The 19317-nt window shown below is 37.3% G+C and overlaps 1 protein-coding gene across 6 annotated transcripts; it reads right to left on the reverse strand.

Moving 5' to 3' along the window:
* Window positions 1-6347: 6347 nt before the first annotated feature.
* On the reverse strand, window positions 6348-15958 carry LOC149065063 (uncharacterized). 6 transcript variants are annotated; one of them, XM_089254447.1, is made up of 4 exons: window positions 15872-15955; window positions 12440-12539; window positions 9585-9605; window positions 6348-9485 (listed from the first exon to the last, which is right to left on the reverse strand). In XM_089254447.1, the coding sequence occupies exon 4, from the start codon at window positions 8636-8638 to the stop codon at window positions 7436-7438; it is 1203 nt and encodes a 400-aa protein (XP_089110573.1). In that variant the 5' UTR covers window positions 8639-9485; window positions 9585-9605; window positions 12440-12539; window positions 15872-15955; the 3' UTR covers window positions 6348-7435. The 6 variants fall into 6 exon arrangements, with proteins under 6 accessions (XP_089110573.1, XP_089110572.1, XP_089110570.1 ...); XM_089254446.1 differs by having other exon boundaries at window positions 14973-15941; XM_089254444.1 differs by lacking the exon at window positions 9585-9605 and having other exon boundaries at window positions 14973-15958.
* Between the last annotated feature and the right edge of the window lie 3359 nt (window positions 15959-19317).

Here is a 19317-nt window from a genome sequence, read left to right on the forward strand (position 1 = left end):
CTAATTTTTTTGGTTACATAAGATTTTTTTTTTGCTTTTTAATCTCTCTAAAGAGCGATATCCCATGTGGACGTACGGATCACGCGGCTGAACAGTCGCCCCTGCATTCATAATTTTCAACCGCAATGTAATTTGTTGTTTCAGTTGTGATTTTTCAATTAAAATTTCGTATGTAATTTCAGTCGTTATTATAATGAATAAAAGAAGGGGGGGGGGATGATTGTCCACCTCTTCCTTTGCGACTATACCAGTGATTCCCAACGTGGGCGATGGCATGTTCCAGAGGGCGGTAGAAGCTACAGGTATAACATAGGATCCTATGGGTTAGATTGCGTTGGGTGGGGGGGGGGGGGGGGATGGGAGAACAAAATTTCTGAAGAAGGGGCCGTTGGGACAAAAAAAGGTTGGGAACAATGGCCTATACCAATACATTTTTTTTTGTGAACTGGAGGGGGACTTGTTATCACTCAAGTTTATCAGCGTAACCCCTTGGGAACCCAACCCGCACTCTCGAAGTATTTTTTCCTAATGTGTCGTAGTCTACACCTTTATACCTAGCTAAGTACAAAGGTGCTGTATAAAGGCTGTATTCCCAAGGGCGTAGGGAGGGGGGGGGGGCTAGGGCAATGCCCCCCCCCCACGCCTCCCGTATCTCCGCCCATGAAGACGACACAGAAGATGAATACAAATCGTTTATCGATTGTTACGTGAATGAGAACATGGATGTTCATGCAAATACAGTAATATGGAGATTTTTTCCTCACCATCTTCAGGGCCATCTTAAGAGCAACATGGGCCCCCGGGCCAAATGACTTTTCTGAGACCCTTTTTTTTCCTGAGACCCCCCCGGGCCATGCCTTAAGACGGCACTGACCATCTTATGTGTCTGTTTTAGTGCACAAAACCATCTTCTATAAGGGGCCATTCAAGTATTACGTAAGCAGATTTTCAGCCATTTTTGACCCTCCCCCCATTTGTCAGCAAAAGTCGCAAAACACTGACGGCCCCCCCCATCTTCAGAAACGGGTGGTTGATGACGTAAGCAACCTTCAAACCCCCCCCCCTTGTCATCGAAAGTCAGCAAATCCGACCCCCCCCCCCTCGATGCTGACGTTATACTTGAATGACCCCTAAGGGAAAAAGTTTATTTTTATTATTTTTGGAATGAGAGAGAAAAAAAAAAGCTTGATTTTTTACATATTTCTCTGGTTGATTTTTTAATTGAAACGCAACGCGTGTCCATCAACTAAAGCGTAAACGCAATGTGCTGTAATTGAAAAAAAAAATCTAGGTATTGTTTGTGGGGAAGGAGGGGATAAATCACAAGAGTTTACAAAACTCTTCGCTAGATGGCGCTCTTCATCAACTCTTAAAAAGAGCTGAAGAGCCGTGAAAGAGCTGCGGTTCATTTTGGTGAGCGAGCGGTTCAGAGCCGCTCACGGAAAAGAACCGTTTTGCCCATCACTATTGGGGGGACACCGTTCTCAGCCAACACCACACTAAATATATTTCTAGTGTGGTGTTGTCTCAGCACTGCCAAGGGCGAGACCGCTGACGTCATACTCCCTCCAGTAATATTATAGCTAAGACGCCTTCATATATTAAGGAGTTCTAATTATAGCTATAGCCACTATATCCTTATACAGTCGCCGCAAGTCAGCGTAGTGTGTTTCCGCCTTAAAATTTGCGGTCATTGATGCGGCCCCGAGATGGGTGTATTAAGGAGTTCTAATTATAGCTATAGCCACTATATCCTTATACAGTCGCCGCAAGTCAGCGTAGTGTGTTTCCGCCTTAAAATTTGCTCGGGATTGATCAAGTATTTAGGAGAGACCCTGGACACAAGAAAAAGGTGGGGGTTCAGGAAATAAGTGGATCAGTATGGCGGTTTTTCATTACTTGAGTCATTTCAGGAACAAAATCTTAAACGCATCACACTCTAATGCCGTGATTCTTAACGCGGGGCTCACGCCTCACGGGGGGGGGGGGGCAATTTGATTTTACGAGGGAGTATTCATGATTTATGAAAATTCATATTTGATAAAAAAAAAATTCTCACAATTGATGAAAAAACGATGTTTATTAAAAAAAAAGTAGTTGCAGAAGTGATGGAAATTAATATTTGATACTGTCTCAGAATTAATAAGTAAGAATTAATTGTAAGCGTAAGAGGGTTCTCATATTAGGGGATTTCAATTACCCAGGTATTGATTGGGAGAACCTTTCATCTAGAGATCAGTATGAAAGAGACTTTCTTAAGTTGGTGCTCGAAAATTTTTTGTATCAGCATTTATTGAAAATTCAATTTTTAAATTGAAAATGTAAAATAGAAAGTTCACTTAAAAAACTAAAAATTTGGGATGTCAAAATAGAACGATTTTCATTAAATAAACGCTATACCATTAATACTTAAGTGCATCATCATAATGTTATCCAATGAAAAATAATATTAATGTAGAATTTCATAATAATGCAATGATTATAATTGGGACTATGCGTATTTAGTGCCTTCAATATAATGTATTTTCTAAAGAAAAATGCTCTGGCAAATTTAGCAGGGTTCTGGACAAGCACTGTCCTAAATACAGTACCTGCTTCACAATCATAAATAAAAAATAAGATGTGAAGTAGAAATAACATTTATAACAAACTAAAAAATTGAAAACAGTGTTTATTTAAACAGTAATATGAGTGATATTAATTTTTTTACATCAGATTTCCAGCTTAAAACCATCAATTTGGTGAAACAATTAATTTAAAAAACCAAAACAAAAATCAAATGACACCTTTTTTTATATGTTTTTTTAATATGTTAGTATCAGGGAAAAAAATCTATAGGTTTCCTCATAATATTTTGAAACGTGGAGGTTTTGTGTGTGGACAGTGCCAGATACTTTTGGACAGTTTATTCCGCGTGTCCTGTCCAAAATCCCAACCCTGAATGTCATTTGTTCCTGCCAAATTCATAGAATGTACACCAAACGTATAACTAGGCGTTTTTGAAGGTGATAATGATATATTACCCCTTTAAGAGAAATCAAGAAAGCAAAAACCAGTTTTTTTCCTTTCTGTGTATGCACACTTTTCAAACTTTTAAGCGATCGTTATACCAAAAAATAAAAGTGTCTTCACTTTTCGATCAAAATTATACACAAAATGTCTGTGTTCATCTGTTTAGTCTCATTTAAATAAAGTTTCACTAACAATTTTAAGATGAGGTTCAAGTTCCAACTTAGAAGTTCCCGAAGATTTACGTGTTGCATCCAGAGGCTTCCAGCCTTGGGGCGCGAGACAATTATAATTTTTTTCTTTTCCCTGCTATAAATTTACTATAGAAGAAATTTACTATAAAGTCTGGGTTGGGGGCCCTGCCATGTTTGCACCACAGTTTTTGATTATAATTCTGCAACACAATAAGTTTGTCAAATAAATCCATCACAGTTACAATTCAAATTGTCATGATGAACCTCACCACCACAGTGGTGGGTGGCTGAAGTCGGTTTCCTGTAGTTACATTTTCGAGGCACGAATGCGAGTCGATCTTCCCATTAAAAAGTCTTGCCACACTGAGCAACAGGCCTACAATGGTACAAATATTCAATCATTACTCTTCACTCATAGATGGCAACACTGAAAAATCAGACACGGCACTAGATACACACTCAGACTGTTAGGACAAATTTGTCAACAGTCAACACATACAAATTTGTCAGACTGTCAACACATACAAATTTGTCAGACTGTCAACACATACAAATTTGTCAGACTGTCAACACATACAAATTTGTCAGACTGTCAACACATACAAATTTGTCAGACTGTCAACACATACAAATTTGTCAGACTGTCAACACATACTTCCAGCACAGCTCAATCGGTAGTCAATTGCCCATGGCGATAGACCGCAATTGTGTGTGGTTTCAATGAATGCCATGAAGAAGTCTAGGAAATACAGTGTCAAATTTTTATGGCATCTCATTCATGTTATGAGTATATGAAACAATTTCGAAAACTGTATTTATAGAAGAATGAATATTAAAGAGATGGCTTTCATTTTGAAAATTGGGAGCTAATGGGGGGGGGGGGGGGATTAAGAAACGAAGCATAAGAGCGTCTCATCGGGACGGCAAAATTGATATTGCTTATATTGTTGACAGTCCGTCACTGCTAAGACGGGGCCTGGGGCAACAGCTCCTTTATAAATAAATTTTTTTTTAATTTGTAAGTCTTCAAAATAAGGTTGGGTTTCTTCCAGGACAGTGGAAGAAACTGGAAGAAATGGAAAAAACTGAAAAAATGTGAGTTAATTATAGTTTAGTTGTTATTAATGCTTATTTCATCTCATTGGTTGTGAAATAATATCAAATGCGTTATTAAAACAATATTTTTTTAAATATTTAATTATAAATGACATGAATGTCGCTCTCCACTTGTTAATACAAGATATACGGAAGACTGGATGTTGTGAAGATATTTATTATTTGAGATGTTAATTTTTTAAGGAAGGAAAAAACTCATCTCTGCCTCTACCGGGAGTCGAACCCGGGTCCCTCGATTGCCGGACGAGTGCTCTGACCACTAAGCTACAGAGGAGATAGAGATTTTCCTTCGCTAGAGCGTATATATGCCGAACGGAACCGTGCAATGGACGGTGAAACCAATCAGCTAATAGCTCATGGACGACGAGCCACCAGAGGGCTATATATATGACATGAATGTCGCTCTCCACTTGTTAATACAAGATATACGGAAGACTGGATGTTGTGAAGATATTTATTATTTGAGATGTTAATTTTTTAAGGAAGGAAAAAACTCATCTCTGCCTCTACCGGGAGTCGAACGCTCTAGCGAAGGAAAATCTCTATCTCCTCTGTAGCTTAGTGGTCAGAGCACTCGTCCGGCAATCGAGGGACCCGGGTTCGACTCCCGGTAGAGGCAGAGATGAGTTTTTTCCTTCCTTAAAAAATTAACATCTCAAATAATAAATATCTTCACAACATCCAGTCTTCCGTATATCTTGTATTAACAAGTGGAGAGCGACATTCATGTCATATATATAGCCCTCTGGTGGCTCGTCGTCCATGAGCTATTAACTGATTGGTTTCACCGTCCATTGCACGGTTCCGTTCGGCATATATACGCTCTAGCGAAGGAAAATCTCTATCTCCTCTGTAGCTTAGTGGTCAGAGCACTCGTCCGGCAATCGAGGGACCCGGGTTCGACTCCCGGTAGAGGCAGAGATGAGTTTTTTCCTTCCTTAAAAAATTAACATCTCAAATAATAAATATCTTCACAACATCCAGTCTTCCGTATATCTTGTATTTAATTATAAATATCTCACCAAGATGTGTAATATTTAATTTTCCAACAAAGCACACATATTAAAACAAATTATTTCAATGACCGCTCAAAATGTTAATCTGAGTATAAAAAATATTATACAATTCAAAGTATAATTAATACATGTTTGTAGAAAATAATTAGTTTAGTATGTTCAGCACATTTATCTAATTACTTGGCAGTATATAACTAGAACGAGTAATATGTTGCATTTATCAAAAATGTAAAATTATTTTAGGAATTATCATAGGACTTGTGTATGATCAACAGGCATTCCCTATGCAATAAGACCAAAGCTGCTGGGAGACATCAGATTAAACAGCCAATTAAAATGCTTAGAAACATTTAATCGTAATGTTTTTCATCATTACAGGTGACTATCTCGATGAGGTGGATAGAAACATACTTGTGACATAATTTGAAATTTCATAAATTGCACTCAATATATCAGCTACAGATAAATTGTGTAAATAGTGCTGATTATTATCACGAATGAATCGAATGATGGTGCTTTTTACAAAATGCTGACTTGATGCCTTATTTGTAAGTCATGAAATTAAAATATGAAGAAACTATTCTTCCCTATCATTTGTTCTCATTTCTCATCAACACTGAGTATTAAGATGAAAGATTGAGTTCTGAACAGGAACACTGTAGCAAAGTATAGTAACATGTGATTTTTTGTAACTCTGCAAGTGCAAAACTTCAGTCATACCATTCAAATTTTAATATTGTATTATGGTAAGAAAGATGTAATAAAGAAGTATTATGTTAAATATCTCAAATTAAAAATTTTCATTGAATGATGCTTCAGCCACCTCGTTGGGCATTTTGCCTGTTGTGGCATTGTATTTGTATTTGTATTAGTACTTTGGAACCAGCTGTTCCAAAGCACTAATGGCTGTCATACCGAAAAAGATTTTGTTACACTATGTTACACTGAACTGATGAAAGTGACAATTAATTTTGAAATGAACATATTTCTTGTCAATAAAAGTAATTTGAAGTTCATAAATAAAGGACTTTTTTATTCAAATACACAACTAATAAAACCTTTCAAAATTGTTACTATATTAAAAATTACCATTGATAAAAAATCCTCCTGTAACAGCAGTAAATTAAACTTATGATTGCATGAGTTTGAAAAGAAGTAATGTTTTAGAGAGAAATCAGTTTCTTCCACATTTAAGTGGAAACCCATTCGTCCTGCTGTTTTTTTTCCATGGTTTCTTTCAACTTGGAAGGAGCTTCCAAATCTTGACAGCGACATACCTGATGAACTTTGTAGATATGTCAAATTGTTTTTAGGCACGCTTTTAAATTCTGCAGAACTCTGAAGAATTTCCTCATCTTTTCCATTCATTCATTCTAATCTGAGAAATCAATTACAACATACAACTGCTAAAAAAAATTTTGTTTTTCAATGTTCCAATGCAGTGAGGCGAAAGAGGATTTTTATATTTTCTGATATTTTGTAATTATTATTTGTAATGATGTTTTCTAATGATCTTTAAAATAAGATAAAAATTTTAATTTTGCAGTGGTACGGAAGCGATCAGTGTCATTTAATAAATGAATAATGTTTAATTGTTTTGTTACTTAAAAAAGTTAAAATAATTTTGTCAATTAGATTGAAATTAGGTGAATGGATTTTAAACTTTCAATGAAATTTCTCTAGCTCTGATGAAAAGCTTCAGTTAGATATCTTAACTTGGTCAAAGAACTGATCTAAGTTTTCTAATTCATTTTACATGTGAATAGTTAAATTATCATAGTCCTAATTCCAATTTATTAGGGGTGTTAAAATGTATTTATCATATCTTACATTATAGTGCAAATGATGAAAATGGAAGGAAGACTGGCTTTTCTCCCGCTTGGAAGAAGCAGGGTTGGCAGTTTTTTCCAAGATGAAGAAACTGTCCAACTCTTCAAAAGACTGATGCAGTTATTAATTTGCATACATAATTAAATTAGTGAAATTAAATTTACTTAATGTTATAAAAAATATACATTTCCTATATCAAAAGCATAAATTCTAACTTATATGATAAATTATTAAAGAAAAACTAGTTTCTTCTGGCTGATTTTTTCCGCTTCAGGAGAAACTGTCCAACCCTGTCCCAGTGTGAACTCTTTTGTGTCGGTTGAAACTGCTACTTCGAGAAAATTTTTTTTGACAGATATCACACTCGTAGGGCTTCTCTCTAGTATGGACCCTGAGGTGTGATTTTAAATCACTAACTTGAGAAAATTTTTTACCACAGATTTCACACTCATATGGCTTTTCACCCGTATGGAATCTTTTGTGTACATTTAAATCTCCCACACGAGAAAATTTTCTACCACAGACTTCACACTCGTGTGGCTTCTCTCCAGTGTGGACTATTTTGTGACTGTTTAAATTGCTACTTCGAGAAAATGTTTTATGACAGATACTACATTTGTGTGGCTTCTCTCCTGTGTGGACTCTTTTGTGTTTGTTCAATCCATCTACTCCAGAGAATGTTTTACCACAGATATGACATTCATGTGGCTTCTCTCCAGTATGGAGCATATGGTGTAATTTTAAATGGATCAGTTGAGAAAATTTTCTACCACAGACTTCACACTCATGTGGCTTCTCTCCAGTGTGGACTCTTTTGTGAATGTTTAAACTGCTACTTCGAGAAAATGTTTTATGACAGACATTACATTTGTGTGGCTTCTCTCCTGTGTGGACTCTTTTGTGTTTGTTCAATCCACCTACTCCAGAGAATGTTTTACCACAGATATGACATTCATGTGGCTTCTCTCCAGTATGGAGCATATGGTGTAATTTTAAATGGATCAGTTGAGAAAATTTTCTACCACAGACTTCACACTCGTGTGGCTTCTCTCCAGTGTGGACTCTTTTGTGAATGTTTAAATTGCTACTTCGAGAAAATGTTTTATGACAGACATTACATTTGTGTGGCTTCTCTCCTGTGTGGACTCTTTTGTGTGTGTTCAATCCACCTACTCCAGAGAATGTTTTACCACAGATATGACATCCATGTGGCTTCTCTCCGGTATGGAGCCTATGGTGTAATTTTAAATGGATCAGTTGAGAAAATGTTCTATGGCAGATTTCACACTCATGTGGCTTCTCTCCCACATGGACTCTTTGGTGATTTTTTAAACAGCTATGGCTGGGAAATATTTTACTACAGACATTACACTTATGTGACTTCTCAGTGTGCAAATTTCTGTGCATGTTTAAATTAATACTTTGGCAAAATGTTTTACCACAGATATCACATTTATGTGGCTTCTCTGTCATGTGGAATCTTTTCTGTAGGTTTAAATGGTCCGATCTAGAAAATTTTTTACTACAGATTTCACAATCACATGGTCTCTTCTGTACTCACTCAAATTTTTACAGCTTGAAAACGTGCAACTACAGATATATCATACGTTTGGCTTCTGAGTGTGTAATATTCTGTGTTGGTTTAAATAGATGATAATATATTGCTCCAGAAAATATTTTATCACATTTATATTGCTTCTCTCCTGTATGGTGTGTTTGGTATGCTTATGTATATTTAAACTTTGCGAAATACAATTCTGACTACAAAATTGACAATGTGGCTCCTTCTCATTGTGAATATTTGTGTGCCTGTTTGAAGTGTTAGTTCTAGGATCCGCTATTGAACAGACATTGTAGGTACTTTTATGTGTGTGTGTCTTTTTCACATAGATTTAAATTGCTTATTTGATTTAAGAAATTTTACCACACATAATAACACACGTGTGTTTTCTACAGTATGGGCATATGTCTAATATCTTTATGGATATAAATCTAAATTATTCCCTTTCATCAATGTTCTTCTGCAGCACTGACACTCATGTGAGATTTCTTCATCAAAAAATCGATCAGAAACTACAGATTGCGTTCAAATTTATACAAAACTGACATTTTCATCTACATTATCTTCACTACGTGATCTTGCAGACTATCATCCACACTATTAAAGCTGTGTTTGAACGGAGAGCAGACAACCAAGTCTGTCATAGTTTCTTCGATTCTTGTGAAGTTCAATGTTTTTCCAAAGCTTTTTTCTATGTGTATCCTCTTGTAAACATTCTGATGTTTTATCCTGCAGGTTACAATGAGAATCTTTGATAATCTGTAAAAGAAAAGGATTATCATCACAAAGTTCTAAATCTATTTCAATCAAGATTGACAACTTTTTGGGAAATTTGGGTAAAAGCAATGGTATATTTACCTCACTGTCAAAAAACTCAGCCTCAATAACCATACATGAAAAATAAAAATAGAAGTAAAGATAAAATCTACAATCAAATAAAAAATTGTGAAATTGAAAAAAAAACCACCAAATTTAAACAGTTATATATGACTAATATTAATTTATTGCACAGATTTTTTCAGCTCAAAACTCATCAACTGGACAAAAGCGCTAACAAAGCATCAGAGACAGAAACTAAATTACGCTTTCAGACATTAAGATTTTCTGGCACATTTTAGATTTAGATAGTGTTTTAATCTGTTTCTAGTTTCTATTACTTTTTTTGCAAGAGAAAAGTACAAGCCAGAGTTTTTGTGGCATATTTTGTCAGTTTGAGGTTTTGGTGCTTTCAAGATCCCCTATCAAAGACTCCAGGTGGTTTTTACCTACGAGTGGTTTTAGTTTTTTTTCAAATTATGAAAATACTTGGTATTTAAAGACTTGGGGCCCTGAGCCAGTTGGATGCACATATAGAAATTCATGGATACAACAAGCAAATCGCCAACGAGGCGGGTGATAGACAGCCATGCATAACGTTTATAATTACAGTAAACCAAAATAGAATGAAGAACTGAAAGAAGTTGAGAAACTAAAACTATAAAAACTAAAAAAGGATGTAGGCCTGCACTGTGGCTACAAAAAATATTGCTCCTATTAATCAAAACATTGCCATCAAAATAAAACATTGCAATATGCAAAAAAGTAAGTTTTCATCATGTTATATACCTATTGTGTTAGAAACGTTTTTAACGTCAAAACCCAACCGTGGTTAAAACATTGCTCTAACTTTACATTGATTTGAGGAAAAATTCCTAAAAGTTTTAAAGTAAGAGCTTCATAATACAGTTTAACTTTGTGCAACATTATTTGGCATTAAAAATCCATTTGAAATTTGAGAGAGAAAGAATTTTGAAAAATTCTCATACAAAATCAAAAAGAAGCGCAATATTTGTGCGGAATAGAGAAAGTGATAAATGTCAGGGAAAGAAGAAACCCACCATCCTTTGATTTTTTTATGTTAAATGGTAACTGATATCTTTCGCTGATGATACAGTGCTGTACGTTGAGGACAATGAAATAGAATGTCTTATAAAAAAGAAGAGGATTAAAATCAATTTATGGCTAGTCAAAGATAAACTGAAATTAAATGTATAAAAAAACTAAATACATGTTTTTGAAAACCAGTAGCGTAAATACTAACACACATCAAGATCCCTACCCACTGCCAATGCAACTGTCAAAGAGAATAGGGTGTCTGAATATCATTTTGGCATGCTTATACAAGATGATTTGAAATGTACATGAGATTGCAAGAAAATTAAAAAAAAACACTTTCTTCAGCTGTTACATATACAAATACAACGCCACAACAGGCAAAATGCTCACCGAGGTGGCTGAGAAAAAGATGTCCATAACAAATATGGATGTCATATATTATTAAAGAACAGCAACTCAATCATACAATGCCCATAATAATACATATGGTTGCCTAATTCTAAGTATGGATAGCTTCTCGATTAACCCCAACATGTTTATCGTATTTTTTTTAAACATGTCAATTGTGTTACAATTTACTACCTCTGGGGGTAAGCTATTCCATTTATTAAAAACCCTATTAGAGAAAAATTCCCTGCTACACCATAACCAAGAATTGTCCCTTACCAAACGATACTCTTGTCCCCTTGTAAAGGCAGTCGATTGATGGGGTACTAATAATCTTATCCATACCATTAAAAATTTTGAACACTTCGATCATATCTCCCCGACACCTGCATTCATCCAATGTTAACATATTCAAAAAATGAAGCCTCTCTTCATAACTCAAGTCTGTGTGCCAATAAGGACACACGTAGCTCTTCTCTGCACCCCTTCAACCAAGTTTAATGATAAAATAAACTTTAAATACGAAAATAAACTTCAATATATTTTTAGTAAGAAATTCCTCAAAGATGTATTTTCTGCATGGACATATTCAATATTGAATTACGGAATTCATGCTTGGGGGTGGGAATGGTGGCGCGTCTGGTCTGTCGGGGGTGGGAATGATAGCAACATATACAATAGAATAAGATTCCAAATAACAAATTCTTCCAACCAAAATAAAACATAATTCCCATAAGTTAGCACTTGGACAAAAGTATATGTACAAGATTTAAGAAAAAGGAGAAATTATGCCTTGTGCCTTCGTAAGCATTTTGCATGGCCAGTCTTCTCATTACTCTAATATCTTGACTATGAAATATTTCTTTACATTTGTTTTTTTTTTTTTTTTTTTGAGAGCTTTTTCACATATAGATGGAGCATCAATTCTCACGCTTCTTTTTTGCATGAATCTGGTCATTATTAGATAATCTCGTTCATCATTTTTGTGTCAAGATCTCCCTTCCGATTTTTTTACGCTAAAAAATGGTCAATTTTCCAAAAACTATGTCTCATTATCTTCTCACTATGTGTATTTACTATTACATTCTTGTAATTGTGAATAATTTGTCACTGTGTAAGAAACTTAAAAAAAGCATTTTTCTTAAGTCTTTTGAAATGTTTTCAGCAGCCCAATGTTTGGGAAAACGAGCAACTTGAGTCATTTATTTGACCAGTCACTTTGTTCTTTACGTTACTCAAGATTGATTTGAGTATCCCAGCATAAGGAGGGCCTTACTTTTTCGATGGAAAACATTCATTGTCATACAAAAATGAAAAATATTGACCTCAAGAAATGGGAAAATAAATCAATTCAAAAGCGGTAGTTTACTGCGTCCCACCTTATTGTTGCATGGACAACTATTATTAAACAGGATTTACAATGTATAAACTAGATAAATAAAATGCCTTACTGTTACTGCTGCTTGTGAGTGAGCCTTAGAAGAGAAATTCGCAACATTCTAATTTGCATGGAATCATCGATGGTTTGAAACTGATATGGAACTCCAATGTCTGAAAAAAAAGGAATATTTCTTTAGTATAAACCAGTTTTATTTATAGCACCAATAAGATAATTCACAGCTATTCATGTAAAACCTCAGGAAAAACCATCGGTTCTAACAGAAAACACACATGTTGTCACGTTTAAATGTTACTTCCCGAATTCTATTTTTATCCTCAAGTTTTTTGACAGCACAAGGAAATAAAACGACAACAGAATTCAAATCAAGACATTTATTCAATTATTAAAGCTAAACACAGTTACAATATTAATTCAGAAATTTTCCAACGATATTAAAAAATTTAACATTAAATTAAAAATATAAACGTATCACAGAGCTTTTTTCATATACTGCAATTATCTGGGGAAGGTCTGGAACTTCGGCATGTGGTTATAGGTGAAGCACTAAGTCCGGTTTTGAAGTGGACGTCCGCTGAGACGAGACCCGTCAGAGGCTGATTTTCACTGGCCCCGAGATGGTTGGGAGCCGTGTTTCTCATTTCAAGGTGCACTGTCTTGAATTAGCACTACATCGGAACCAAGAGTCTGGCGAAGCAACAGATGTGAATCTGTAGAAGAGATGATCGTCGGATGTCAATCCAGCAGGTGCTGAAGAGCTAGAGCTGCAGGAGATCGGGAATCAGGCGGTGATGAGGCAGATGTTGAGAACAGCCGTTATCGACACGTCTATTTCACACAGTTGGCGATACCAACTAGACCAGGAACTCTGGGTAGAGACCTTTCCGACATCATCCGGTTAGCGTTAGAATAACCAAGCCATTGCTCTTATGTAAAGCTACTATTAAAAGTTCGGACCTGCCGAGACACAAATATAAAATTAGATACTCATGATAGGATACGATTCCAAGCCTAAGGCTAGATGAGGTCACGTTATATTAGACCTGACTAGAAGATTAGCACCACTGTGCTATAACATCGGAACACTGAACTCGTTAAACGAGTGAGGTGAAGAGAAATGCAACGAGATGTGATGAGATGTAATGCGATCGTTCAATAACCACAACCTGTATATATACACTAGTGGGGGAACAAGTATTTTGGTCCACTTGGACCGCAGAAATACTCCGTCACATCATGAAAAATATTACGTCACAGCAATAAACTATTACGTCACAACAAAAAGAACATCTGTATAATTTGCATATAGTTTCGTAATATTAGTATAAACATTAAATTACCGTTTGGCAACGTGTCAGGCGAACTGGCCAGGTTCACTCAACACAACCAACGACAATTGGGAAAGTTTACCAACGGAGATCCGTCGGCAAACGAAATACTTATGTTAGAACATACGAAGGAACACAACCTCCAATGACACTAGGTGACATCTCTCCCGGGAGACACCAACAGATTAAGAACTCTAAAGGTAAGTACTCTCTTGACATTAATTAAGGAAAACATGACCCGGAGGACGTCATGTTACAATGTTTTCTCAACCACCAGGTTGCGCCATCATTCATACCAGGATGCGAGTGATTGGCAGTTCTTTTTCAATCCATTTATTTTCCTTTAGTTGTGTTTTTGACTGGGCCTTCCAGTTACAAAAAATAAATGAAACCAGGCCGCAAGCCTCAAAAACACTGTAAGCAAACATGGGTCCCGTTGGGGGCACAGTTGGAGGCCAGGCGAAGATGGTTTTCCGTGGTTGCCCACTTTGAAGCGTGAATGTCAGCTTATCTCTTCACCTGCATAGGGGCTTATAAGAGAGAAAATACAGACATATCATCTGCCTCTTTTGTGTCCAGATTTTCTGTGTACAGGACAGCGGTTATATCAGACACTCCTTCACTGAGGGTGTTATTAGTGAAAGAAAGAAGGAGGGGGGATGATTGTCCACCTCTTTCTTCCCACCTATACCAATAACTGTTCTTTTTTGTGAACTGGAGGGATGGACTTGTTACCCTCAAAGTTTATCAACGTCACCCCCTGGGGACCCAACCAGCACTCTCAAAGTCTTTTTTCCTGAAATGGTAGTCTACACCATTATGTGCTAGAAACCTTGGTCTGAATAGCAGCCGTATTCCGTACGAGAACTTTTATGGCCAAAAAGTATGGCTGTTGTGCAAGAGAAAAAGATCTGTGATTGTTTACTTATGTGAGATGTCTCTGAAAACTACAATCAAATTCTGTTATAACAATCTCCAAGAGACCGGAGAGATCACTTTGTTAGGGGCCGTTCAAGTATTATGTCAGCAAATTTTCAGCCATTTTTGACCTCCTCTCCCTCTTGTCAGCAAAACTCTGACCCCACCACCAGCAAAACTTTGTCATTAGCCCTGGCCCCTGCTTCCCAATGCATATTGGTGGGATCAGAGACGTATGCGCGAGGGGCAAAATTAAAATTATGGAAGAAAATATCTATGTGTTATTATAATCAATTCATATTAATTTCGTTATTTGAAGAACTCAAATATTCGACCCACCTTCTAAGCCATGTATAATAAGCCCTTTCACAGTGAAAGGACATGGGTTCGATTCCCCGCAAGGGCAATTGAATTTTCTCTCTTTCCTAAATAAATTTTCACGTCAGCCAGCTGTTAAAGGCCTTCGTATGGATAGCCAGGAGTAACATGCTCGAATAGCGCCACTTGGCATTGAATATACCAGAAAGTATACAAGAAACAACAACTAGCGCCATCTGGATAAAAACTATCTAGAACAGAAGTCTTCAATGCATGAATTTCAGTCCTTGATCAGTTTGTACAATGTGCTTAATAGGAACGTCGATCAAGTGCTTGCGAGCACGAAATCAAACACGAGCATCCAGCACTCTAGATGCATCAGGGAGCACAGTGGTGCTCGTGAGCAATGGTTTGAGTATGCCTGATCTAGAACGACGACCCAGAGAGCGCAATTATGTTGCCATTAAGCCGGATTTTCCTGCAAGTAGAATTCCTGCGCCATGTGCAACGTGAAAACGCTGATATGTTGAAAAATTTGAATTCAGCTTTTTTGACCAATCAACACACTGTAGAAAACCTGCTCCTAGTGAAACCCGGCTTTAGCAACTTATCGTCGGAAAAAAAGTCGCCAGCTTGGCGTGGCCTTCTATACCAAAGCTGTTCCAAGCTGAACTATAAGCTTCTCATTACGGTCTTCCATTAAAGGGGTGGGGAGGCACTCCCCTCTAATGTATATGTTCAGGAAGAGCCAAGATCCTTGACGGGTGATTGACCAACGGGGCTGATAATTATCAACATCTTGTCTCATTAACGCCAATACTTTTAATAAACAAACTGAGTGTAGAGACACTCCTCTTCTATAAAGAAAAAAAAAAGCTTTCTTCCTCCGAATACGTTAAAACGGGCCTACATCTACTGACCAGCACTTGAAGACGAACTTGACGCTAATTACGACAATTCATAATAACCATATAACGATCGAGATCAGCGAAAACATCTTCTTCTTCTTCAATTATACAGGGCTTTATACCTTCGGGCCATCCCCTGTTAGAGAAAAACATTCCACAAGAGTAGGGTGACCATACGTCCCGTATTTCCCGGGACAGTCCCGGTTTTTTCCTTTTTCTAGCCGTCCTGACATTTTAACAAAAGTGTCCCGGTTTCTCCCGTTTTTTACATGACGCCTACTTGGAGTTTTATTCTTTATTGAAGTCAAAGATTGAAGAAATTTTTGAACTCATAAATTATATTATGATAATTACAGCTACAAATAACATTATTCTCCCATATTTGGTTTGGTGAACGTTTTATTTTGTAGAATCCACAGCAATTAGCAGTAATGCTTCGTTTCCCGCCATTGCGATTTTTCCGTAATTTCAGCAATATTTGGCAACATTGTTCGCTTTTGGCGTTGTTCTTGGCGATAATTGGCGATGTCCCGTATTTTCAATCCGAATGTCCCGTATTTCTTTCGAGGAAATATGGTCAGCCTACACAAGAGTATAGAACATGTGATAAAAAATATACTAACGAAAGAGTTACCATCAAACACAGAACACATAGGAATTCCAGCAATTTCCATTCCTCCCTCTTCTTCAGAAGGGTATGGAGAAAAAAAAAATCACAAACCAGACAAAACAAACGCAGATGGACATGTTATATGAGATGGAGAAGAAGTCTTCAGGCTTAGGGATCAATGCTTTAGGGATCCGCTTTAAAATATGATGACATGGAGTCCCCTGGATGAGTGTGTGGTAACAAAAATGAAACCAAACAACCAAGGCAGAAAAAGACAAAAACCAAACGAGAGAAAGAAAGAGGGGGGGGGGGGAGGAAAAAAAAACCTCACGAGAAACGTTGACTAAGGGTAACAAACCTCTCAAAGCTACAGATAATGCTCTCAGGTCTGCCTGAACAGAATTCGGACCAACAACTAACTGGTGGAGAAAGAGAATTAAAAGTTGAGAACCGAACCTGGGAGAACCTAATACAAGAAAACAAAAAATGAGAGGAAGTTTCAGGAACCTTGCATTGTAGACAGAGAGGGTTAGCCATTTTCCTAATACGATGGAGGCAGTGCCGTCTTAAGGCATGGGCCCACCCGGGCACGGCCCGGGGGCCTCAAGAGAAAAGGGGGCCTCACAAAATGGGATTTTGTTGAGATTTTTGAAAATTTGCCTGGTAGGGCCTCAGAAAAATCATTTGGCCCGGGGGCCCACGATGATCTTAAGACGGCCCTGGATGGAGGTAATCATTCAAGGGAGCTCTATTGCAAATGAGTTTGTAAAACAAGCATTCCAACCTTCTATTCGAAAAAAAAGGGGAGAAGTTCTGGCAGCAGTTAGAGAAGGAGCTAAACTCAGGAATAGATAAGAAAAGAGCATTACGGATATTTTCCTTAAAGTGGCGAGAGTAAAGAGAACGAATGTCCTCCACATAAAGGCTAGAAGGTAGAAGATCAACAGTGGAAGAAGCTATAGTTCGAACATGGTTGTCAATTGTCTCATTAATGGCAATGCCCGAATGACTTGGGACCCAAATTAGTGATATTCTGTTAACCAAAGAACTAGTATGAACCAGTTGAGCATACAGGAGATGAGCCACCGTAGACGAATGAATAGAAAAATTATCGAGAGCTATGATGACTGATTTGGAATCCGTAAATATGAATATTGGAGTATTAGAAGATTGAATGAAGGATCTGAGACCTAAAGTAATAGCAAGGGCCTCCGCAGTGAAAACTGAGGAGTCTTTATTAATGAACCAAGACTTGATAACTTTAGTAACCGAGCAGAAAGCTCCACAAGCCACTTGAGATGATTTAGACGCATCTGTAGTAATTAAATGAGCATTCAGCGGCAGAGACTCAATGTACTCTTGGAATATTGTTTGATAAGGGATGGTAGACTTAGTTTTTTGAAAATTAAGACCCTCCGATATGAAATAGATATTCGAGGGTATCCACCGCCAGAAGGAATAAATTGGACGCAACATGGACCTATGGGAAAAACCAATGGTATTATTGAACTGTGATATTTTCCTAGCCAAAGATGGAGAGAGGCGACGAAAGCCCGAATCCATATGGTTGGAGTGACCATGCGTGGGAGAGGCTGTGGCAGAAATACAAGATAACCCAATTCTGAAGAGAATAAAATCCTGAAAGGAGGGTAGGGCGAGAATGGTTCTGAGTTTATCTATGCGAGTTGAAGTAGGGAGGCCTAAGATAGATCTCATCGAGGAGTTATAGATGGTGTTGATCTTGGTGAGAGAAGATTTGGCTGCATTAAACCAAGCCACCGCTCCGTAGCCAATGGTACCTCCAATGATGCTCATTAGCACAGGTTTGACGAACTTGCAAGGAATATTTCTTGAGGAGTGAGAGATGGAGCGACAAATGTTTAAAGATAGAGTGCCCTTAGAACGCAGAGATGATAATTGTTTTTTCCAGGTGAGAGTACAATCCAGATGAACACCTAGAACTTTCAAATACGGATCAAACGGAATGGATTCGCCATTAATGCTGAAAGAAGGAAAGTATGGAGGTCGTCTCCGTGAAAAAATAGAAAAACGAGATTTGGATAGAGAGATGCACAAGCCACTATTTTCAGCCCATCTGAGAATGTTAGGCAGGGTGTTCATCAATCTAGACTCAGCATACTTCCCATCTAACGCATTCATCTGAAGAAAAATATCATCAGCATACATAAAAAAATTAATGTCAGAATTAATATATGAGGTTATATCTAGTGTGAACAGAGTGAAAAGTACAGGGGAGAGGGTGGAACCCTGTAAAAGACCGCAGTTGGGAGCAAAAGCACCAGATCTGGAACCCCTCCAATGAATGACATGTTTACGGTTCGAGAGATAATTAAAGAGCCAAGTTAAAAATTTACCATGAAAGCCCAAGCGGGCTAATTTGGCAATGAGCAAATCATGTCTCACAGAATCATAAGCAGCTCTCAAATCTAGAGCAATAATGTAGCTAGTATAGCCCCTTTGGAGGGCATATGAAATGGAGAACACCATATCTTTCACGCAAATCTCAGCACCAGTTTTTGGTCGAAAACCATAAAAGTTTTTTGGAAAGAGCTCAAATCGTAATGCAATCCAGGTGATCCTAAAAAGAATGATTCGCTCAAAGATTTTACTAATAGTGTTTATAAGAGTCAGAGGACGAAAGTTCTTCGGATCAGTTGTTGGCTTTCCTGACTTGGGAATAAAAATAATACGTCCTTCTTTAAAAGACGGCGGCACCAGCGATGAAAACCAAAGAGCATTAAAAGCATTCAGAAATTCAATCCCCTTGTTTGGAAGGAGTTTATACACCTTCAATGGAACACCATCTGGACCAGGGGTCGTTGAACGA

The sequence above is a fragment of the Pholcus phalangioides genome, unplaced genomic scaffold, assembly GCF_987345545.1.
Source record: "Pholcus phalangioides strain wild (caught in Gottingen) unplaced genomic scaffold, Ppha-v1.0 ptg000041l_1, whole genome shotgun sequence".
Taxonomy (NCBI): domain Eukaryota; kingdom Metazoa; phylum Arthropoda; class Arachnida; order Araneae; family Pholcidae; genus Pholcus; species Pholcus phalangioides.

Excerpts from the sequence above, each read along its gene's own strand:
- LOC149065063 (XM_089254444.1), bottom strand. The coding sequence starts at position 8,638 with ATGACAGAGAAGCCACATAAATGTGATATCTGTGGTAAAACATTTTGC.